Genomic DNA, 25,388 nt, shown 5'->3' on the forward strand with positions numbered 1-25,388 from the left:
ACATCAGAGATTAATGAAAATCACACCATACAGAGAAAAAGAGAGGGTAGCGTATAGAAACAATTTCTTGTGTAGTCCTTGTTTTGCTTTTCCACCCAATGCTGTGCTCAAAGTGTGCAAGCAGAAGAGGTATACAATGAACAGTTTTTTCATGTATCCATGCATTTCAAACTTCTTTTTAAACTTATCTTTATAACACTTGCTTCCATAATTGTTGACCTGGAGGCACAAGGGTAGTCATTCTTCTCAGGGGAGGAAATAGATTTGTGTATCTTTTTGGCAAAGCAACTATGGGGATGGGCTGATTAAACAACTAGACCCCTTGGCAATTGAATAGTCTTTTTCTACCCCCAGTAAAATTACTGTATATGAAATTTCAGGAACAGTGATCTATCTGGAGGCACAGAAGAGCAATAATGTTTGCAATTTTGCCTTAATGCCAATACTTTCGTTCTGACAAGTCATTTGCTACTTACAATAGGCTTTTCCAGGACTTTCTAATTAAAAAATAGTCAGAAGAGATTTACCATTCCCTTCTTTTGGGGGTGCTTTGGAAATGTGCAGATTGTCCAAGGCTCGTACACTAGCTAGCTTTCCTCCCGATAGGTACAGTGAGGAATTGCATTCCTGACCTTTGGCTCCACAGCTAACTTATTGATCTGTCCAGTCTAATTTTGCCTTAAGATATCTCTCTGTAGCTGAGGGGGTGGCTTGCTTTGGCATAGTCTGAGTTAAGGTGAGGGGCAGTTCTCCACTTGGCGTAATAGAGCCGTTTCCACTGGCTTGATCTTTATTAGGAACTGAATCCAGGAGCTCTGCAAATGGCTTCTAGTGAAAATGCTTACAAAACTCTTTGTTGATCTGGCCATCATCAGTGCCATGTAGTAGTTGTTGTTGTTTAGTCGTTTAGTCGTGTCCGACTCTTCGTGACCCCATGGACCAGAGCACGCCAGGACCTCCTATCTTCCACTGCCTCCCAGAGGTCTGTCAATTTCATATTGGTTGCTTCGCAGACACTGTCCAGCCATCTCATCCTCGGTCGTCCCCTTCTCCTCTTGCCGTCACACTTTCCTAACATCAAGGTCTTTTCCAAGGAGTCTTCTCTTCTCATCAGATGGCCAAAGTACTGGAGCCTCAGCTTCAGGATCTGTCCTTCCAGTGAGCACTCAGGGTTGATTTCCTTTAGAATTGATAGGTTTGTTCTCCTTGCAGTCCAGGGGACTCTCAAGAGTCTCTTCCAGCACCACAATTCAAAGGCATCAATTCTTCGGCGGTCTGCTTTCTTTATGGTCCAGCTCTCACTTCCATACATCACTACAGGAAAAACCATAGCTTTGACTATTCAGACTTTTGTTGGCAAGGTGATGTCTCTGCTTTTTAAGATGCTGTCAAGGTTTGTCATCGCTTTCCTCCCCAGAAGCAGGCGTCTTTTAATTTCGTGGCTGCTGTCTCCATCTGCAGTGATCATGGAGCCGAAGAAAGTAAAATCTGTCACTGCCTCCATATCTTCCCCTTCTATTTGCCAGGAGGTGATGGGACCAGTGGCCATGATCTTAGTTTTTTTGATGTTGAGTTTCAGGCCGTTTTTTGCACTCTCCTCTTTCACCCTCATTACAAGGTTCTTTAATTCCTCCTTACTTTCTGCCAGCAGAGTGGTATCATCTGCATATCTGAGATTGTTGATATTTCTTCCGGCAATCTTAATTCTGGCTTGGGATTCCTCCAGTCCAGCCTTCCACATGATGTATTCTGCATATAAGTTAAATGAGCCGGAGGACAATATACAGCCTTGTCGTACTCCTTTCCCAATTTTGAACCAGTCAGTTGTTCCATATCCAGTTCTAACTGTTGCTTCCTGTCCTACATATAGGTTTCTCAGGAGATAGACAAGGTGGTCAGGCACTCCCATTTCTTTAAGGACTTGCCATAGTTTGCTGTGGTCCACACAGTCAAAGGCTTTTGCATAGTCAATGAAGCAGAAGTAGATATTTTTCTGAAACTCTCTGGCTTTCTCCATAATCCAGAGCATGTTAGCAATTTGGTCTTGAGTTCCTCTGCCCCTTCGGAATCCAGCTTGTACTTCTGGGAGTTCTCAGTCCACATACTGCTGAAGCCTTCCTTGTAGGATTTTGAGCACAACCTTGCTAGCGTGTGAAATGAGTGCACTTGTACAGTAGTTGGGGCATTCTTTGACACTGCCTTTCTTGAGGATTGGGATGTAGACTAATCTTTTCCAATCCTCTGGCCACTGTTGAGTTTTCCAAACTTGCTGGCATATTGAATGTAGCACCTTAACAGCATCATCTTTTAAGATTTTAAATAGTTCAACTGGAATGTCATCACCTCCACTGGCCTTATTGTTAGCCAGGCTTTCTAAGGCCCACTTGACTTCACTCTCCAGGATGTCTGGCTCAAGGTCAGCAACTACATTGTCTGGGTTGTCCGCGATGTCCAACTCTTTCTGATGTAATTCCTCTGTGTATTCTTGCCACCTCTTCTTGATGTCTTCTGCTTCTGTTAGGTCCCTCCCATTTTTGTCCTTTATCATGTTTATCTTTGCATGAAATATTCCTCTAATATCTCCAATTTTCCTGAACGGATCTCTGGTTTTTCCTTTTCTGTTATTTTCCTCTATTTCTTTGCATTGTTCATTAAAGAAGGCCCTCTTGTCTCTCCTTGCTATTCTTTGGAAGTCTGCATTCAGAGCTTCTCCATCTTTGGCTGCAGAGCATATAATCAATCTGATTTTGATATTGCCCATCTGGTGATTTCCATGTATAGAGTCGCCTCTTGTGTTGTTGGAAAAGTGTGTTTGTGATGACCAGCTTGTTCTCTTGACAAATATTAGCCTTTGCCGTGCTTCGTTCTGAACTCCAAGGCCAAACTTCCCTGTTATGCCTTTTATCTCTTGGCTCCCTACTTTAGCATTCCAGTCCCCTAGAATGAGAAGAACATCTTTCTTTGGTGTCAGTTCTAGAAGGTGTTGTAAATCTTCATAAAATTGTTCAATTTCAGTCTCCTCAGCAATGGTAGTTGGTGCATAAACTTGGATTATTGTGATGTTGAAAGGTCTGCCTTGGATTCGTATTGACATCATTCTATCATTTTTGAGATTGTATCCCATTACAGCTTTTCTCATTCTTTTGTTGACTATGAAGGCTACTCCATTCCTTCTACGGGATTCTTGCCCACAATAGTAGATATGATAATCATCTGAGCTGAATTCGCCCATTCCTGTCCATTTTAGTTCGCTGATGCCCAGGATGTCGATGTTTATTCTTGCCATCTCCTGTTTGACCACATCCAGCTTCTGAACGTTCATAGATCTTACATTCCAGGTTTCTATGCAGTATTTTTCTTTGCAGCATTGGACTTTCCTTTCACTTCCAGGCACGTCCACAGCTGAGCGTCCTTTCGGCTTTGGCCCAACCACTTCATTAGCTCTGGAGCTACTTGTACTTGTCCTCTGCTCTTCCTCAGTAGCATGTTGGACGCCTTCCGACCAGAGGGGCCCATCTTCCAGCGTCATATCTTTTAGCCTTTTGTTTCTGATCATGGGGCGTTCTTGGCAAAGATACTGGAGTGGCATTGCCATTTCCTACTCCAGGTGGATTGCGTTTAGTCAGAACTTTTCACTATGTCCTGTCTGTCTTGGGTGTCCCTGCACGGCATAGCCCATAGCTTCTCTGAGTTACTCAAGCCCCTTTGCCACGACAAGGCAGCAATCCATGAAGGGGAATGCCATGTAGACTGGCAGCCAAAGCAAATTCTTCTAATATTAAAAATGCATCCTAGACATAATGGCTTTGAAGTTTTGTAGCTTGCTGTCCCTAGTGTAGAAGAAACAAATGAGCAAAGGTACTTCCACACTGCTTGCAGCTGACCTTTCTGTCTGAAGGGAGAGGCAGAAACACAGTAGGGATGCTTTTAATTTGTATAAATTCAACTGTGGAATTGCATAGATGACTGTTTGAAGTTCACTCCTTATAGATAGAATCTTCTGAGTATCTGTCTAAATAATAAGGCTGATGGTGACTTATCACTAACACTGGAAAGCCAGCCTTTAGTCTGGAAAATGCCTTCATGCTCAGTTTTCAGCTTGAATTAATAGTATCAATTTTGGATTGTATGCAGCTTTAACAAGTTTTGTAAAATAGACCCAGTGAATTATGGGGATGGAGTGGGACTTGGTAGGCAGCTAGTTGAAGTTGAAATTGCTCTTATTCAAGCATTTTAGTAGATCCTGTGTGCCTACTAAACATGCTGCCCGCTGTTCCTGTTTTGTGGCCCATTCGGTGTGGAAAGCAACAGGCCTAAAGAAGAAAGATGCCAGTATCAGTTTGGAACAACGTCCATAGACAACCAAAAACTGTCTTCCTCAGTCACACACTTCATGCATTAAAAGGTGACAGAAAAGATGGCAGAGCAGGCAGGGCTTTAAAATGCTTGAATGTGGGTATAGTGATGTGTTTATATGCTGATCATTTGCATATACTGTATGAGACTATTAGAAACATATTTTAATAGTTTTCTTCAGAATTTCTTTGGAAATTCTTTGGAGAAAACAACCCACTGTATTGGCATCCTCCAGAACATTAAACCTTTAGATATAAAAGGTAGGAAAAGGGATGAGCTGGGAGGGGGGGAGTAATGTAAAATCTAGAAGTTAGACAGAATGCTGGAATAATATTTGGTGTGACAGTTCTTTTATATTGGCATATAATGGAAAAGTTGGAGAGATCTCCCACATTGATATGCCAGTCTTCCACCTCCAGCTCCATTTGTAACACTGCTTCTTGTCATTATATAAATATGGTTGGGAGGTGTAAAAAGATGTGATGGGGGGCATTGTGAAGTTTTCCATTGTTCAAGAATTATGAAAGTGTGTTAAGTCACATTGGTTCCTTTTCAGTAAGTACTGAAAACTGAAAAATAATTAGATACCTGTAAAAAGAACAAGAAAAATGACGAGTCACATTTTTAAAAAACTTGAAGGGAAGAGAATTTGGATAAAAAATGGCAATGGAAGATGATTTGGAGTTTTTCTTTCCTGATTTCCATTGCATTTCTTTTAAAGGACATGCTTTAATAATTCTTATTTAGGTACTTATTTATAAATTTCATATATTTTCAATCAGTCCCCCCTATACCTTTTAGTTAGTTAGTTAGTTAGTTAGTTAGTTAGTTAGTTAGTTAGTTAGTTAGTTAGTTAGTTAGTTAGTTAGTTAGTTAGTTTATCTGAATGCTGTTTCAGCCTCAAGTAAAACCTGTTGGTGCTTCACAAAGTTAATGGGAGCCATTAAAACCTTTTTAATTAGCTAAATTCAAAAAAAAAATATTTACAAGCATTTTTAAAAAGGATAAGATTTTTTTCCACAGAAAACAAGGAAATTATGAAAAGCACTTGATATCAGTCATATTATCAAAATGTTGAAGGAAAGACCCTTCTATACAAAACAACTACCAAATAAAATGCAAGAAATACACAACAAATAACAATAAGGAACACCATAAAACATAATAAAATAAAATAAAAATACGATAAAATGGAATAAAAACAAAGATAAAAACATAGCAGTAGGTTGGATGTTTAAGTATTAATGTACTATTTTATCATATTGTTATAAGGTCCGAGAAGACCTGTCTCAATAGTCAGTTTTTTATAGCTTTTTAAAGATTCCCAGTGAGGGGGCCGGTGGATCTCAGGCGGGAGATTGTTCCATAGTTGCAGGACAACTGCTGAGAAGGCCTGGTTTCTGGTAGTTACTTTACAGACCTCTCTTGGGGTCAGAACTTTCAGCCACCCTGCTTGCAACGATCTCACCAGATGGGCAGATCTAATCAGAAGGAGGTGCTCTGCCAGGTATCAAGGTCCTAAACCGTTTAGGGCCTTGTAGGTTAGCAGCATCACCATTAAGCTCATACAGAAGCAAACAGATAACCAGTGTAAGACGGCCAATGTGGGGGTATTTCCTGACCCCACTCAGCAACCTGGCCGTCGAATTCTGGACCTGTTGAAGTCTCTATAACAGCTCCAAGGGCAGCCCCATGTAGAGAGCATTGTAGTAGTCTAATCTCGAGACTACCACTGCATGAACTAGTGTGGTGAGGGACCCAGTATCAATGTAGGGCCACAACTGGCCAATCCACCTTAGATGGAAATAGGCGGAGCAGACCACCAGCACTATCTGGGATTCCGTAGACAGTGCCAGGTCCAGGAGTATGCCCAAGCTGCATACCTCATTCCTCATGGAAAGAGTACCCCCCCCCAAAGGAGAGAGAGACACCCAGAGCGCAGACACTAGAGGGCCCCACTCGCAGGATTTCCATCTTGTCCAGGTTCAGCCTCAGTCTGTTGTTCCTCATCCATCCCAGCATGGCATCCAGACAGCTCTCAAGGGACGGGAGAGCGTCCACTGCAGAGGGGTAGAAGGAGAGCTATAGGTGGGTGTTATCAACATATTGATGACAAGAAGCTCCAAAACACCAAAAAAACCAGTGACCTCATGTAGATGTTGAGCATTGCGGAAATAATTAACTCCTGCGGGACTCCACAATTGAGAGTCCACAGAACAGACAGTATCTCCCCAAGCTGAACTCATTGGGTTGGTCCTCCAGGAAAGATCGGAGCCAGGCCAAGGCCTGACCTCTGATCTTCAACCTCAAGAGCCTCCCCAGGAGGATACCATGGTCGATGCTATCAAAGACCGCTGACAGATCAAGGAGTACCAACAAGGACGTTTTGCCCTTATCAAACTCCCTCAGAAGGTCATCTTGCAGGGCAACCAGTGCTGTCTCTGTGCCATGATGCAGCCTGAACCCAGAGTGGAGCGGATCAAGGGCATTGGTTTCCTCCAGAAGTGCCTGAAGTTGATCGACCACCACACTCTCCACTAACTTATTGATGAAAGGAATGTTGGCGACTGGTTGATAGTTGGTAACATTGTCATTTGCCAAGTTGGGCTTTATCAGAATCAGCTTAATGAGTGTCTCCTTGAGGGCAAGGGGGACCCTACCCTCAAGAAGAGGCCCATTGATAATATCCTCTGCCCGTTCTGTTGTTAACAGTCTGGGCATCTTCAGGAGCCAGACAGAGCAGTCTAGTGTAAGTGTGGTGGCCTTACATTTGTCAAGCACCCTGTCAACCTCAAGTGGCTTCACAGGCTGAAATTGTGTTAAAGTCACCGGGCAAGACAATACAGAGGACATCTCGATTTGATCTACTGATAAAGTGGAGAGATCCAGGTCTTGGCGGACGGCCTCCACTTTGTGTTTTTAAAAGGCTGCAAATTGGTCACAAGAGATGCTACTGGCAGGCCTATCACTGTGACCAACTCTGGATAAATCGCGTACTATGCAAACGAGTTCAACTTGATAGTCTCAGGCTTCACTTATCTAGAGAGTAAAGTAGGATCTTCTTGTAGCCTTCATTTTGGCTAGGTAGATGCTAGATGCAATTTTTGTGGCTTTTAAATTGGCTACCGTCGGGGCCCATCTCCAAGTGCTCTCTAGCCACCTCCTATTTTGCTTCAACACCCACAGCTGCTAGTTGTGCGAAGCGGCTGGTCAGGGTCGAGAGTGGAAGGGGTGTTTAGGAACGATCATGTCAGTTGCCCTGGTGGTGGCAGTATATCATTCATCCACCAGGGCTTCATCAAGAGTGCCAACTAGATCAGCCAGTATCCCACACATTGCATCTTGGAAGCTAACACGGTCCAATAGCCTGCAGGGCTGGACCATCTTAATCGGTTCCTGTTCCCCATGGTGGGGGAGTGTCACTGAGAGGTTGCATTTTATCAGGTGGTGGTCCAGCCATGACAAGGGAACCGAAATCAAGTTGGTTACCTTTGGATCACACTTTCCTTGACTAGTTGAGAACACCAGGTCCAGAGTGTGACTCGGCATTTGGGTGGGGCCATTAACAAATTGGGACATGTCCAAGGAAGCCGTGGTTTCCAAAAACTGAAGAGCTGGACCTGTGACCCCAATCTTGGCATAAACATTGAAGTCACCCAGAACAAGAAGTTTGCGAAACCTTAGCACTGCCACCGAGATGAAGTTTGGCAGCTCCAGAAAGGAGAGTGCTGGGTCATGGGGAGCATGGTAAACCAGCACCATCCCAAATCCATCCTTGGCCCCCACCGAAACATGGAAGGCCTCAGTGCCTGGGATACTCAAGGCAGAGAGCCTGATAACCTCTAAGATGTTTTTATAGATAATGGCAACTCCCCCTCCCCAACCCTCTAGTCTACCCTGATTTTGGATGAAATATCTCGGTGGACAAATTAAAGAAAGGGCTACACCGCCTTCTGTGCCCACCCAGGTCTCATTGACATAAGCCAGATCTGCTGTTTCATCCAAGATCAAATCCTGGATTAGTTGGGCTTTGTTTAAAGCAGACCTGGCATTTAACAGCATGAAGGATAGAGCGGAGGGCTGGCTGAGCAAGTTACCTCAATTCTGGCCACTGACATCAGAGCTAGAACAAGGAACAGCCTTCAAACATCTGACCACCATTCTTTTAGGTTTAATTGCTACTGTGCCAGTGCCATACCTTCCTCTGCCCATTATAACTTGTTGTTCATTCCCCCTCACTGGGTGACAGGGCTTCAGTCTCCAGTAGAAATTAATGTGTGGGTTAAAGTGCAGCAAAGAGTAGACAATACTAATGAGTAAACAGAATAATATATGTTAACCAAATGAGTTCAGCCACCTCAAATAGTAGCATGTTGCTCTATATCACTTTGCTGATGTTCTTAAGCCTGAAAACATGAATAACTAAGGGATACCATTCATAGTCAGAAAAGTTTCCGTCTTTGGTCACCAGACCAACCAATCTTCATTATCAAAGTTCTGTATACTCCTCATCTGTCAGCTCACCTTCATCCTGTGTGTAACTATGTCTAATAGCTAGTGTTGAAGCAATAATTCACAAGGGATTATATAATGGTTAAAATGAATGATGCATTTGATTGCAACTAACAATTCTGAATGGTATAAGTGATTGAAATCTATTGGTTATGAGTCTTCACATTTTATATTGATAGTATGTAGCAAATTAGAGTGCAGTTGTTACATACAAGTGGCAATTAAAAACATTCAGAGAAGTCCTGAAGTATGTAAAAAAAGAAGAGAAATTCATACATATTTGATAACTGAGGCTGTTGATGATCAGTTGTGAATCTCCCAGAGCTATTATGACAAAAAGACAACTTGGCAACATGGGACAGAGAAATTTTTCATTCATGTAGACTATAGACCTTTTTTGTTATTGGGCCAATTTTAGTGCCAGACCTCACTGAGAGAGGCTCTGTATGTTTTCCTTACAGACCAACTTAAAGGCAGATCTACAGAGCAAATCACAGGATCCTATGGTTTTTCATAGCTGACATTATACCAGTAAAGGGTTAATCCCGGAATGAAATCAGGCACACATTGAAAACCATTTCAAAATTCATCTGGGTATCTCAGTATACGTGTTTTCCTTTCTTTTCCTTTCTTTTCCTTTCTTTTCCTTTCCTTTCTTTTATTTTCCTTTCTTTTCCTTTCTTTTTCTTTTCCTTTCCTTTCCTTTTCTTTTTCTTTTTCTTTTTCTTTTTCTTTTCTTTTCTTTTCTTTCTTTCTTTCTTTCTTTCTTTCTTTCTTTCTTTCTTTCTTTCTTTCTTTCTTTCTTTCTTTCTTTCTTTCTTTCTTTCTTTCTTTCCATTTTTTTCTTGGCAATATTTCCAGGCAATTCTAAAACTTGTCCAGTTCTTCGTCGTGGTCTTCTGTGAATGCACACGAAAGGGTTAAATCAGCGCCAGCGATGATCCTTTCGGAATGTTCTAGAGCTAAAAGAAACAAAGTTGTAGATTAGGTATACTGCGCATGCTCCTCCCACCCAGCCTTAGTTCCATTTCTCCGCCGTGCGAAGTGGTTCCTTTCGGCTAGAGCTCCTGCTTGATTATCTGTGTTTGGACTAAATTCGGTTTTTTTCTGACTCGGACTGCCTAGACCACCCTAAAATCCCCTATCCTGACGCGGACTGGCTTTTCGGACTTTGCAATTGGAATCCCCCTTGCTTTGGCGAAACGGACTTTTTTCCCGCCTAAACCAACGGTCTCCCGGACAGGCGGATTTTTCCCTTTTTGCGGCTTATGTCCCCGTCCGGTCCGTTCAGCCGCTGCGTTAACTGCGATCGGAAGCTACCTTTTCAGGACAGGCATGATAAGTGCCTTTTTTGTCTGGGGGAGGCACATTCCCCGCAGGATTGTAGGCACTGTAGGGCCTTTACTAAACCTGCCCTGCATGCGCGCCAGCAGCGTTTGAAATATCATCTTTGGAACGCCACGCTGGCTGCTTCAAAACCTTCATCTATGGAGCTTCCTGCCTCTGCAGCTATCCCCTCTACCTCCTCTAGCCTTGTTCAGCCACCTTGTCCCAAGGCTCAGAGCAAAATTGCAGACAAACCTAAGAAGGCTCCAAAGAAGTCGTCTGCGGCAAAGGCTCCACCGGCGAAGCCTGCAAAACAACAAAAGAAAAAGCCGGTCAAAGACATCGGGACAACAGAGCAGCTACTTTCTGCTTCTGCTTCCCTCCCGTCTCCTATTCTGGAGGAGTTCCCAAGAGATGGAGAGTCCCTGTCGGAGGTACCGCTTTCGCTACCTCCTAGACAGGATGAGCCATTGATTCTTCCTCGGGTTCTATCCCCGACGCCGAACCAGCTTGCCAGTGCCACCGCAAGCTTGGTGTCTCCGCCTCGCAGCCCTGTGTCTACCGGGCAGGCGTCTTTGGCTCATTCCTCCTCATCGGCGTCGAGACATTCTTCGCCTCCGCGCAAGACGAAGCACATTTCGAAACGCCGACGTCAATCGCCCGACCGGCGTTCTCGGCACCGTCACAGGTCTCCTTTGGAGGACTCCTCGTCTTCGTATTCGCCCCCGAGGAAACATCGACGTCGACATCGGAGGCGTTACACCTCTACCTCGTCCTCGACGTCGCAAGAGAGACATCGACGTCGAAGGAAGGAGAGATACATTTATGCTTCATCTTCCTCTTCATCTCCACGTCGTCGTCGACGTCGACATGATGTCGACGTCGATCCCACACTACCATCTGGTGGGCCACCGAAAGATGCTTCTGCCCCTATTTCTTCTGCTCCTTCGTCCGCGATAATCCCGCAAAGACCGGCTAAGGAGCCGACGAGGCCCCACAGGGTACCACGCAAAGGAAGACATTCACCCTCCTCTCAGGACGTTTCCTCCTTTTCGGACAGTTGTTCTGAATCAGAAGGCGAACCCCAACAGGATGATCAAGGGGATTTACCAATTGGTGAAATTGTGGGCTCAGATACGGGTGACCCACATGCCTCCTCGCCATCGGAGGATTTTTCTTCGTATTCCCAGATGCTCACCAGGCTCGCTAAGGTTCTTAAACTTCAAGTTGATGCACCAACTATAGCTGAGGACGACCTAATATTTGGAGACATTAACAGTGAGAGGTCTCCTCCGCCTACGTTGTCTTACCTTTCTCCGTTGGCTTCTATGATTAAGGAGTTCTGGGAGCAACCGTCGAACACTCCTTCTTTATCTCGTCACACTGAGAATCTTTATCGAATATCTGGAGAAGATGCCAGATTTCTTCTTAAGCACCCAATTCCCAATTCGCTAATAGTGGAGACTAGTTGTACTAGACCAACGGGAAGGTCACATGTCACTCCCACGAACAAGGAGGGAAAGAAACTTGAGGTGCTGGGTAGAAAAATTTATTCCCTAATCTCTTTTATTTTGAGAGTGGCCAACTATCAGACTGCTCTAGGGGCGTATCAGAAGCAGCTGTGGCTTAAAATCTTACCAGGCTTGCGGATGATGCCTGAGGACACTAAACAGGACTTTCTTAATACCTACGAAGAGGCTCAAACGGTTTCCAAGCATCTTCGTATAGCCACGAAACATTCTGTTGAAGCTTCAGCTAGGATCCTCATGTCTGCCGTCACTCTGCGGCGACATGCTTGGCTTAGAGAGGCCAACATACTGGATGACGTCAAGGCGAAGGTGGAGAATCTCCCTTTCGACGCTTCTGGCCTTTTTAACGAAAAGACCGATTTGTATCTCGAAGAGTTACACAAGGCCAAGAAGACTGCTAGATCGTACTATATACAACCACAGCCTAGGTATACGAGATACCACTGGAAAAAACCCTACAATCAGTATTCCCAAGGCTCTCAATACAAACAGTTTAGGCCGCACGCTCAAGCAAGGGCATCCAACCCTGCTTCATCTTCGCATACTTACCGTCCTCAGCATTCCCAGCGCTGTCAAGGTATCAGGCCTCCTCCCAAAAAAGCAAAACAGTATCTTTGACCCAGTCGCCTTCGTTTCAACGCAACACACTACAAGACTTTCTCCTTATTTCCAAAACTGGTCAATTATTACAAGAGACTCTTGGGTGCTAAACATCATCCAGTTCGGTTATCTTCTGGAGTTTACAAGTTCACCTCCGCTGGGGCAGGTTCGTTCTACATCATCAGATCCTGTCCTAGAAGAAGAAGTTCTTTCTCTGTTAAAGAAAAATGCTATTCAAGTAGTCCCCAACATACACATAAAAGACGGCTTTTATTCAAGGTATTTTGCCGTCCCCAAGAGAGACGAAGGCGTCAGACCAATTTTGGACTTAAGACTTCTAAATACTTACCTCCAACCTCGAAGATTCCGCATGGTCACATTGGAAACCATAATCCACCTGTTAAAGAAAGGAAATTGGTTTCTAGTCATAGACTTAAAGGATGCATATTTCCATATAACGATCCACCCTCACCATCGCAAATACCTCAGGTTTCTTTTTCACAAAACCATTTACCAGTTTCTGGCCCTTCCCTTCGGCTTAGCCACGGCTCCCAGAACTTTCACAAAATGTATGGCGCCGGTGGCCGCCTTCTTACGTCTCAACGGAGTCCAGGTATTCCCGTATATCGACGACTGGTTAGTGGTCTCCACCTCCAAACGTCGGGCCCTAAAAGACAAAAAATATGTCCTTCATGTTCTGCAAAGCCTAGGTCTAACAGTAAACATCAAAAAGTCTCGGCTAGTTCCATCGCAGGTCGTCGATTACATCGGGGCGAGGTTAGATGCCAGAGTGGGCCGCATTTTTCTGCCACCAGAGCGTATACGAAAGATCTGTCGAGCAATACGAGAGTTTCGTCCAGGGGCATCAGTAACAGTGAAGCTTGCCCAACACCTTCTCGGTCTGATGGCCTCAACCACCCCAGGGTTGGCTCATGCCAGACTGAAACTCCGCTCCCTTCAAGCGTGGTTGCTCGCACAATTCAACCCAGAGACAGACCGTCAAACCAAACGTCTCCCAGTTACCCGGGAGCTAGCTCGACAGCTCCAATGGTGGACCTTCACACCTCATTTGACAATAGGTCGCCCATTTCGATCCCTCCGGCTATCAGTTCAGGTAACTACAGATGCCAGCACCACCGGTTGGGGTGCGCACTGTGGCCCTCACAGAATACATTCCCTGTGGACAGCGCAGGAGAAGGTTCTGCACATCAACCACTTAGAAATTATGGCGATCTTCAAAGCGTTCAAGGCCTTCCTACCTTTAGTGCAGGGTCGTGGGGTCCAGGTAGTCACGGACAACACCACGGCCCTGTACTATGTGAACAAACAAGGAGGAACACGTTTGCAGTCTCTTCTTCTCATCACTGTAATGTTTTGGGAATGGTGTTATCGCCATCACGTTTTTCCCGTGGCTGTACATATTGCCACAGAGGACAACACGATAGCAGACCGTCTCAGTCGCCGTACCACTCAGACACACGAGTGGCAACTAGACAGCACGACCTTCCAACGCATTTGCCAACGCTGGGGCACTCCGACCATGGATGTATTTGCGACTTTACACAACCGCAAGTGCCCTGCTTATGCATCCAGGGCGGGCAGAGGTGCGGGGTCAGCTGGAGATGCGTTCATGATCAATTGGGGCACAGGTCTCATATACCTGTTTCCCCCCTTCCCACTCATTCAGAGGACGTTGATCAAGGTCATAGACGACGCAGCACAAGCCATTCTAATAGCGCCCTTTTGGCCCCGGCAGCCGTGGTTTCACACGTTACTGTCCATGTCCAGGGAGGTTCTACGTCTTCCTCTCTTCCCGGAGCTCCTGACGCAACACGCAGGCAAAGTGCTCCATCCCGACCTAGAAGCGCTTCACCTCCACGCGTGGAGGATATCCCGCAAATCAAAGAAGTCCTAGCAATGTCTAAGAAGCCATCCACCACAAGACTGTACTCTTATAAGTGGCAAAGCTTCCTGAAATTTACGGCTTCCAGGGGACTGGTTCCGTCTCCGACAACCTTATCTACCCTGCTCCAGTTTCTACGTTATCTCTTCGATTTTAACCTCTCCATCTCCACGTTGAAGGTGTATGTTGCAGCGGTGGTTTCTTTTCAGCCTCATGGTTCTTCGGCTTCACGTCTTTTTTCACATCCAACACTAAAGGCGTTTTTGAAGGGATTGGCTAATCTCAGACCTCCAGTTCGTCCACCGGTTCCGCAGTGGTCTTTACAATTGGTCCTTCATGCCCTTATGCGGCCTCCACTTGAACCTATGGCTCTATGTGACCTGAAGTTCTTAACCCTTAAGACCCTTTTTCTTGTAGCTATCACCTCCGCCAGACGTACCGGCGAATTGGGTGCGCTTAGGGTGGACCACCCCTTTTTGCAGTTTTTTCGGGAGAAGGTTATTCTCCATACCGACATCTCCTTTCTTCCCAAGGTGGTGTCTGATTTTCATTTGAGCCAACCCCTTGTTCTACCGACATTGTTCCCTGATCCTTCTAACGACACAGAGCGCATGCTTCATACATTGGACGTTCGAAGGGCACTGGCTTTTTATGTTTTTCGATCCAAGGAATACCGGTTATCTAATAAACTGTTTCTCTGTTACTTTGGTGTTAAGAATGGGTTACCAGCGTCACCGTCTACCTTGTCAAGATGGATTGTTGCTACCATCTCCCTAGCCTATGAACTCTTACATAAAGACCCTCCGGAAGGACTCAGAGCGCATTCTACCAGGGCGGTGGCCTCCTCTACAGCTCTTTTGCGTGGCATCGAGGTTCCAGATATTTGTAGAGCTGCCACATGGTCCAATACTTCCACATTCATCCAACATTACAGACTGGATGTCAGAGCTAAGAAGGAGGCGTCCTTTGGTAGAGCGGTTTTAACATCAGTCCTTCAGTGACGTCCCTCCATCCGGTGAGTCAGCTCGCTAGTCACCCTTTCGTGTGCATTCACAGAAGACCACGACGAAGAAAGTTGGGTTACTTACCTGTAACCATGGTTCTTCGAGTGGTCATTCTGTGAATCCACACGATCCCACCCGGCCTCCCCTCTATCCGTCACTGAATATCTGTACTCTACCCTCAGCTTTTCTGGCTGTTGTCAGGTGGCGGATAAATGGAACTAAGGCTGGGTGGGAGGAGCATGCGCAGTATACCTAATCTACAACTTTGTTTCTTTTAGCTCTAGAACATTCCGAAAGGATCATCGCTGGCGCTGATTTAACCCTTTCGTGTGGATTCACAGAATGACCACTCGAAGAACCATGGTTACAGGTAAGTAACCCAACTTTCTCCATGTAGGCATCCTTCAGTCTTGAGAGACTATGGTAACGTGCTCTGAATAGAGGTCTTGGAACAGCATCTAGTGTGGCTGAAAAGGTCAATTTGAGAATGACAATCCCTTCCACACTAAAGACAAATACAATCTGTCCCCTGTCCAGCTCCCAATACAGGGTCTTGTATTAATTTTTGCTCCAAAAAGCGCATTAGGACGTATTTTCTGGGGATGTTTTATTTTACAGTCATGCCATCTTCTGGTTGCTACACAATGGTGGAGGCCACAATGGTGGTAGGGCTTATATTACAAGCATCCTGAAATATCATACTAGGGCTTAGTTTAAGGTTAGGTCTTATTTTCGGGAAAACAAGGTACAGTAGTTCTTACAAAAGTATTTAAATCCTGGCTTTCACCTAGCAATTGATTGTGGTTTCAAGGTACAAAAGATTTTGGCAGTGGAAATATTCTGCATTTATAATCTTAAAAGAAGTCAGCAACTTTCACAATAAAGAAAATGTGTGTGTTTGTTTTGTCCTTTATGTCAGTGGTGCTGCTATTGCTTGTTTGTACTCCCTTACAAAAACAGGATTTTTTAAACAGTATTTTCAGTGTATAGGATTTAAGAGTTTTTGGCATTTCTAAATAGGTTTGGAATAAGTCGAAGATCCCCTGCTTCTATTGATCGACAGAACACAGACACTAGCGGCAGTGGCAAATCCACCCCTAGCTGGCAGAGAAGTGAGGATAGCATTGTTGACCAAATGGGTAAGTAAACAATTCCTTCCAGAATGTAGTGATGTTCACTATAAGGTTACTTTGGCAACTCATTCTTTATCAGTTAGTATAGCCTTTCACAAGAAAGAATTTAATTGTTTTGGAATTAATACATTTCAGTTATATTGCAGTCTGTGTCCTTGGGACTAGTGAACATCCTGTATAGAAATAATTTTTGCTGGTAAATGGATAAGTTATAATGGTCCAGTCCTGAAAATACTCTTCAAAAGCTGTTGACTAGCATACTTCTACTTAGCCTTACTGTTTCTTCGCCCTCATCTTCTTTCAATATTGCATCGGCTTAATTTAATGTTCACTTCATTTATAGCTCCCTTTGTGGTACACACTTTCTGGTGGTGTGATATACAAGTAAACTGATTGTTTGATTGTTGAAAGTGTGAAAACCTTATGTATGAGCAAATAAAATATAATTAAACAAAACATTAAGTTTTGGCTGAAAGAAATATACAAAACAGTGCAAATTCTCAGCATTCTGTTGGTTTATATTGTTAAGTCTGCCTCTGGATTTCCAGCACATAGAAATATTTATTTTCATCTGTAGTGCTCTGGACAAAGTAGTGACTTGTACTGCTAGATTCTGCTTAGGACTTGCTAGAGATTCTCATATAATGCTGATACGGTGCAGTGTGATAAGCTTTATTCAAGGGTGGCAGTAAGGAGTGTGTGGGCCTTTCTTGTGGACAGTGTAGCAAAAACTGTGCTTCCAGAAGATCTGTTACATCATTCCTCAGGTTAATTTCCTCTGCCATGAGGCCCTGAGATGAAGGTAATCAATTTGGGTATTTTAGAAATAAACCCAAATAAATTTTGAGACAAAAGCAGCCAGATTTCCAAAACCAGTTCATGGCACAGACCAGATACAACTTGTGTGTAACCCTGTCTCATCCACTTGGAATACAAGATAACAGCCCAAGAAAGGTACATTCCGCACGGAGGCAAAAAAACTGTATGGCTTTTGGGGTAATTGAAAAGTTATTTTTGTCATTCCCAATAAATCCGGGGGTGGGTTCAAGTCTCCTAGGTTAGTGGAATGTTAGAAGATAGTGTGGCTAAAGAAACCAAATCCTCTCAGTTCTTGCTGTTACAGTGGTGCCTCGCTTAGCGATCGCTCCGTTGAGCGATGAACTTTTGGCCCTCGCTGGAGCGATCGCTTAGTGATGTCCCCTATGGCTAAAATTCGCTTTGCGATGATCGAAGGGAAGCGATCATGGCAAAGCGAACTTTTTTAAACAGCTGAACGGCGGTTCCAAAACGGCAGCTGAAAAAACAAAATGGCCGCCGCTGTTTTGCCTCGCTTTAGAGGCACCCAAAATGGCGGCCGCTATGGAGGAATTTCGCTTTAAGGTAAGTTTTTAGCCCATAGGAATGTATTAAATGAGTTTTAATACGTTCCTATGGGCTTTTTAATATCGCTTAGCGATTAAATCACTTAGCGATGTTTTTTCCGGAACGGATTAACATCGCTAAGTGAGGCACCACTGTATAGCATAGTCTGCTACTGTTTGAGAAAAGCAGGCTTTAAGGTTCCATTGTTCAGTTAATGCCCAAAGAATTTGGAAAATGAAGCCCAATTCTCAAATTCAAAAGCCAGACTTTTGTCCTATAAATTTCTGAGGTTTATTATTAAAAACCATCTGGTGATTTTCCATCCCCCATATTGGCTGAACAGGAAAAAACTGATGATACTGATCTCTAGTTTCCATTTTGGCAGAATGATTTAATCATATGTGCTTTTATACTGCTGAGATGGTAACACCGTGTGTACAGTTAATCGTTTTCAGAATTACCTTTGCAGATCCTCTATTGTGCGTTGATGTTGGCACTTAACTGAGCTGCCGAAAAGTTATGCTATGAAAAGTAAAGTCATCCCCATATCAAAGTGCAGAAAATGGAAATTAGGGAGGGAGGAAAGTAGTTTTGATGTGAATAGATCTGACTGTCAGCTTCCACCATCTTTCTTTAAGGCAATTAGAAGTGCTCTCTCTCACTTAAAAAATTAAACCATCAGTTCTAGTAATTGTGAGTTGTGTCCAGTCATATTTCTCATTTGACATAAAGCTTTTTGATCCAACGGAAGCTACTGTAACCAGAAGCAGGAGGAAAGCAGTAGTTTACTTTCAACACCTAAGACATTCCTTATCACCCTCTGCTTTCCCTTCTCAAGACAGATCTCTTTGTAGGCACGAGGGACCTTTCAGAACCATGTGAAATACAGCACAAGTGGAGAATGAGGAGATGCCAGAAATCTCCTCCTTCCCTGTTCCACAGATGGATGCCTCTGTGGGATCAAATAGTTTTCTGTCTGCAGGAGGACACCAAGGAGATGCAAGCCTTTGAATTAAAAATATTAAGAGTCTTCTATGTTAAACAAACAGTGCCAGATCATCAACTGTTGTGAAGAGATGTTATATTTGCACATGGTTCTCAGTAGACGTCCAGCAGTTTCTCAATTTTTTTTAATACCAAACAGTGGATAAAGTGAAGACCAATGCTGTATTGCGTGCTGTATTGCAGAACCAACATGCCATCTCCCTGCAGTATCAAAAGTGCTGCCGTCCTTCAGAGAAAGCCCCACTGGGAGACTGATGAGGCAGGATCCGGTAGTTCACTTGTCTCCAAATAAGCAAGGCCATGTAAGTTCACTTTCAAAATCGTTATTTAAAGTACTTTGCACTTTCAGGAGTTCTTCAAAAGGTAAGATATCCTTTAAAAGCCTGGCTTTTCCTGAACTATACTTCCTTGTTAAGAGTATGGAGAAAGCAGCCATCCAGCTGACCTCAGTATTTTAAGGCAGCTCTAACATAAATTTATTAATAGAAACATTTTCCTGCCAACTCAGAAGCAAGGTTTTACTCCAGAGTACAATGTGATTGGCTAAAGATTTGTGAGAACTTTTATGATTCCAGAAATAAGATTCATGTTCATATCCTTCTAATGAGTTCCATCTTTTACATACAGTATAATAGGTTTTTTTTACAGGGCAGAGTTGAACAATTTGATATTTTTAGTCCATATATTCAACTTCAGAGATTTAAGGTAATCTTATATATTTATATTTCTTATTCCCATTCCAGGGATTTAAATTCTTATTTTGAATCCTTTTCCCTATAAAGGCCAAGTCTTAAAGCAAAGTATGCTGCTTATAATACTCTCTGGGTGGTTTACAATTTTATTATGCAGGCTACACATAGCCCCTCCCCCAGCAAGCTCAGTTTACCAACTTCAGAAGGATGGAAGGCAGAGTGAACCTCGAGCCAACTTCCTGGGATTTAACCTGGGTCATGAGCAGAGTTTTGGCTGCAGTACTGCAGATTAACCACTGCATCTTGAGGCTCCTGGCACAGTGGTTAACCCTTACAATATTCGCCAAAAATAAAGACAAGAGTTGTGTCACCTTTAAATATTAACCACTTTATTCCAGTGTGAACTTTTCATGGACCATGCAGTTCCTGAAACACAAGAAATAGACTGTGATCCACAAAAGTTTGCACTGAAATTAACTACTTTGTCTTTAAAGTATTACAAATATTCTATTTCTGTTTGTTTGTTTGTTTGTTTGTTTGAATTTTTTAGCCGCGCCATTATCAATGTTCTCTGAGCAGCAGGCACTATTTAGCTTGAGGACTATTCTGAAATTGCAGATAATGAAGGAAGGAGCTAACATTTGCTTCAAAAAAAGGAATGAACTCATCTGATAACTGAATTCTTCCCAAATTACAGTGGTGCCTCGCTTAACGATTTTAATTGGTTCCAAAAAAACATCGCTATGGGAAAACATCGCTAAGCAAAACACGTTTTCCCGTAGAGATGCATTGAAAACTGGATAATCCGTTCCAATAGGAACGGACTACTGTCCTTAAGCCAAAATCGCCATAGGAAACATCGCTAAACGATACAATGTTTCCCCATTGGAATGCATTGAAGCCTATTCAATGCATTTCAATGGTTTTGCACTGTCCATTTTTGCAATTTTAAGTGTGTCTTAAAAGGTTCAAAAACGGTTTTAAATGCTTGGAATCATTAGTGCACCTTCTAAAATGTGTGCAAACTTAATTTGGCTTTGTTCTGACTCTTGGTTAATTTTTGGTGAATTTTTTTCTCCCCCATTGGAATGCATTGAACCCAATTTTGACATCTGTCAAAATCGGGTTCAATGCATTCCAATGCGGGAGAAAAAATTCACCAAAAATTAACCAAGAGTCAGAAACTGTTTTAAATGCTTGGATTCGTTAGAGCACCTTGTAAAACGTATGCAAACATAATTTGGCTTTGTTCTGACTCTTCCTTAATTTTTGGTGAATTTTTCCCCCCCATTGAAATGCATTGAACCCGATTTTGACAGCTGTCAAACGGGCACTTCAATGCATTCCAATGGGGGAGAAAAAAATTCACCAAAAATTAACGAAGAGTCAGAAACTGTTTTAAATGATTGGATTCGTTAGAGCACCTTGTAAAATGTGTGCAAACTTAATTTGGCTTTGTTCTGAGTCTTCGTTAATTTTTGGCGAATTTCCCCCCCATTGAAATGCATTGAACCCGATTTTGACGGACATCGTTAAGCGAAACAGGAGGACCCAAAACGCATTCGCTATGCGAAGCATGGTCCCGAAATCACTAAGCGAAAATCGGCCATAGGAAACATCGTTAAACGATGCGGAAAATTCTTTTAAAAACCCATCGCTAAGCGAATACATCATTAAACAAGGCAATCACTAAGCGAGGCACCACTGTACTGAAATCTTCAAAAGCTGTATATTTAATACTACATATTAGTAATATTTTAAAATTAGTATGTTTTAGTGTGAGTACAAAATTCTTAATTATTTTCTAGTAATATTACTGTATTTTAATATAACCACAGTACTACAGCTTCTTTAAGCTGAATTATTTAATGCATCCTTAAATATTGTATATATTTACCTGTCTGACATTCTCCATATGTACTCTTCAGTTTCGTTTCTTAGGTTCTGAGTTACTCCTTGCTTAATTGGTTCAACAAACCAATTGCATATAACTACTCAAGTTGAGAGATTTTTGATAACTTTGATACGAACACTCATAAACTCCAGGAAATGTAAATAATTTTGTATATTCTTGTCTTTTGTTTTGTGCACAGAATGTCTTGTATGTTCAGACATTCTGTAACATCTGAAGTATCAAGTACACTTTTTAGAATCATCATGATCATTTAACTGACATAGCTTGTCAGAACTCAACATTTAACTAATTATTTGCAGATTCTAAGTATATATGAGGTATACTATTTCTGCAGAACTATTTTTCTGCAGTGTTTTAAAAGGAGTATGTTACATTTTTATAATGATAAATCTAGACTGGGTTTATCTGAATTTGAAAACCAGCTTACCGTATATAAAATATGGTGGGTGTGTATTTTCATTTATAAAATGGCCCATGATGAGCATTAGACAGCACTAATTTTGTAACTTGAGTCCTGAGCTGAGCATTTTTTTTTAGATACAGCTATGCAGTGCACACTTGCCTTTATCAATATGAAATTCTTACTGCATTTTGTTCCCTCTCCAAACCTTTAATTTAATGCAATTTTTTTAGTCTGATAGCCACTACTCCAGCCATTCAAGCAGCAATACTCTCTCCAGCAATGCTTCTAGCATCCATAGTGATGAGAAGTGGTACGACAGTGGAGACAGAACTGAGTCAGAGCTGAATAGCTACAACTATCTTCAAGGCACTTCTGCTGACAGTGGCATCGATACCACCTCATATGGCCCCAGCCATGGCAGCACAGCCTCCCTGGGCAACTCAGCAACATCTCCCCGATCAGGACTTGTGAAAGAGAAAGTGGCACCACTGTGGCACAGTTCCAGTGAAGTAGTTTCCATTGCAGACCGAACTTTAGAAAAAGAAAGCCACATGATGGACAGAAAGACAGAATCTTCATTAAGCTTGGACATTCATACCAAAAATCAACCAGCCTCCAATCCTTTGACAAGAGAGAACAGTGCTTTTAGTCTTAGTGATGCTGTTTCCCATGCAAGGTAATTTTCTTTAAAAGTATGATTGATGCATCTCTATGTATCTTTCTAACAGATGTGAAGTGTGGGTGTTATGGAAAATAACATAAACATGTTTCTTGGCAGTCCACCTCTTTGAAGAGAGGCACTGTGCAGAGCGTTTGGAAATGGAAAATAAGTCTGAGCATTCCTTTTGTGGATGGGACCCTCCCTGTTTTCTCTATTCTGGGAGAGCTTAAGATCATGTGGGAACTGAGCAGAATGTTACAATAGTACATAGGGCATTTTACAGTTTGTACCCATTCGGTATGTATAAGGTGCAAATTTAGGTATTGGAAACATTCAGGATTTCATGTTTGAAATGCTTTTCCCCACCTACACTTTCATTTCAATTAGCTTATAGCTGCCCTTTCACATTGGCTGAATAGGAAACCAAATACACCCCTTTGGGCCTGATTTGTTTGGATGGAAATGAGAGGGCCAGGTTTGGTTCTGGGGTAAAGTAGTTGGTTCTTGAGGACTTTCGACCCTTTACAGCGCCTAATGAGCAGAGAGACTACAAATCCCTTAAACTTTTGCAGCTCCCATGGAGTTTAGCCGCTCCTACCCTTTCCTTCTCCTTCAGCAAATACTGCTATCTCCAGTGAGAGATTTGCCAAGGCATGTGTAAGTACTGAAATTCTTCTGAGGATTTAGTGTAGCTGTAGGGTGTGTGTGTGTTGTGTTTTTTTTTTATCTTGCTACACACTCCAGAATTCTAGCTCCAGACTCCTGGTGAATTCTATGGGTTGTATTAAAAAAAAAATCCCAAAGTCCCATGCCTACAAAGAACTACATTTAATTTATTACATCTCCCCTTTGTCTTAACTTTATCATTTATACTTTCAGTTCAGCTGTTAATATTGTAGTGTAATTTAATCAAGAGCCATCTCCATAGAAATAATGCAGGTACACAAATTCCGTGAGCCAGAAGGAAGCAGACTGATCTTTGCTCAGAATCTAGTCCGAAAAGAACCAGCAGCCTGGTAAAAAGCATACAGCCTTGTAGTGCAAAAACTAAGAGTGCTTAGTTTCATCTGGCATCAAGCTCTCAGTCTGCCTCTTGCAAGAAGCTTATGCTGGCAACAGTGGAGGAGAAGGAGGGGGAATAGGGGGCAGGAGAATGCAAAATGGAGATTTATTATGTCATCCCAGGTCAACCAATACCTTGGTGAGATAGTGGTGTTGGATCCTTCCCTGCAGACTACTAGCAAGGCAGTATGAAGGTCTCATTTTGGGTTGAGGAAAAGGTGCTAAAATGTCCTGTTATGGTTTCTTCCCTTCATTTAGACAAAGAGCTAAGCTGAACTTCTTGACTTTCATGACTCATAAAGTAGCAGAGGTGGTGGTAACTAACTGAATGGCTTAGGGGAGGGGTCACTGCCTGATGGCATCAAGACAGGATTCCAGCATGCCTGAAGCAGGCTGTAGTACAACTGTTGCTGAAAGAAGCCTTCTTGAATGACACCATATGGATAACTACCAGTCAGTCTTCAATATTCAGTTCTAAGCAAGGGACTAGACCATGTGGTTGCTTCTCTGTTCCAGGGATTCCTGAAAGAGACAGATTATTAGGTCCATTTCAGACTGACTCAAGCATAGTTATGGGGCAGAGTCAGCTTTGATCAACTTACAGTAGTAGATAACCAATGTTGGGATTTGGGCAGGTGGATTGTGTACTTTTACTTTTACTGGACCTCTCAGTGTTTTTTATACCACTGAACTTGGTATCCTTCTGGGCTGCCTCTCGCAGATGGAAGCACCGTTTTACTGTTCTTGGTCACTGACCTGTGGGAACTCTCAGGTTCTGGGTCCCCCACCCTGCTATGCAAGAAACTCTGCTATATATGAAACAGTTGAGAAAGGTCACCCAAAGTTTGAGGATTTGATGCCACCAATATACTGATTATACCCAACTCTGTTTCTCCTTTCCAGGAGAAATAGAGGAAGCTCTCTTACTTATAAACCAGTATGTGGAATCAGTAATAGAACAGGATGAGGATGAACACGTTAATCCAGACAAGAGATCCTTAGTAAATCAAAAGGCAGTTTTGAGATAAGGATTCAACCTGTGCAGGATAGGGTTACACTCCCCTAAGAACTCAGTGTCACAGGTTGGATGCACTCCTAGATTCAGCCCTGACCCTGAGTGCCAAATTGTGTTTGAGACCAGAAGTGCATTTTCACAGTTAAATGAGTGGGCTGGCTGCACCCATTTCTGGAGAAGTCTTATCTGGCATGGTAACACATCATTCACTTCCATTAGTTTGGATTACTGAAATGCACTCTACATGGGGCTGACTTTGGATGTGGAATCTCCAGTGGTTTCAAAATGTTGCTGTTGACCGGAGCTAGTTGCAACAGCTTCACTAGCTACCATTCTCTTTCCAGGCAGATTCAAAGTGGGTGTGATGCCTTCTAACGCCCTATACGGATTTGATCCAGGCTAACTGAAGAATTGTTATCTCCCATTTGGGCATCCCTGAGTCCTAAGATGTTCAGGACAGACCTTTCTTTCTGTCCCTCATATTTGGTGACAACAGAGATGTTTTCAGTGGATGTTCCCAAGCTATGGAACTGCCCCCTCTTTCCTGTGCTTTGGCTCAAAAGCAAAGACATTTTTATTTAAACTGGTCTTTGGCCACAAAACAGAGCCTTTTAACAGCATGTAGTTGTTGTTGTTATTTTGGTTTAAATGGTTTAAACCTCCTTAACTTGTGTTTGTTTTAGCCTGTTAATTTATTTAATACTGTAATTTAATATTGTAATTTATTGTGGTTTTTAGTTTTAGTGTTCTTTTAAATATACGTTTTCAGCTGTCTTAGGAAAAATAATAATAATCAAATTGCTAAGGAACACACACCTTTTTAAATTTTTATTTTAGTTTGGGAGGCTGTAGCAAGGAACAATACAGCAATTTACAGTTTTGATGTCAACAGAACAGGAGATTAATTTTA

At 42.8% G+C, this 25,388-nt stretch overlaps 1 protein-coding gene across 3 annotated transcripts in view; it reads left to right on the forward strand.

Moving 5' to 3' along the window:
* SIPA1L1 (signal induced proliferation associated 1 like 1) overlaps window positions 1–25,388 on the forward strand; it is a 220,098-nt gene that overhangs the window by 162,486 nt on the left and 32,224 nt on the right. For all 3 annotated transcript variants that reach the window (XM_020788485.3, XM_020788490.3, XM_020788486.3), the window contains 3 exons: window positions 16,251–16,369; window positions 18,914–19,032; window positions 21,971–22,416. In XM_020788485.3, coding sequence (XP_020644144.3) covers window positions 16,251–16,369; window positions 18,914–19,032; window positions 21,971–22,416 — 684 coding nt within the window. The remainder of the gene's footprint in view (window positions 1–16,250; window positions 16,370–18,913; window positions 19,033–21,970; window positions 22,417–25,388) is intronic.

The sequence above is a fragment of the Pogona vitticeps genome, chromosome 1 (assembly GCF_051106095.1).
Source record: "Pogona vitticeps strain Pit_001003342236 chromosome 1, PviZW2.1, whole genome shotgun sequence".
Taxonomy (NCBI): Eukaryota; Metazoa; Chordata; class Lepidosauria; order Squamata; family Agamidae; genus Pogona; species Pogona vitticeps.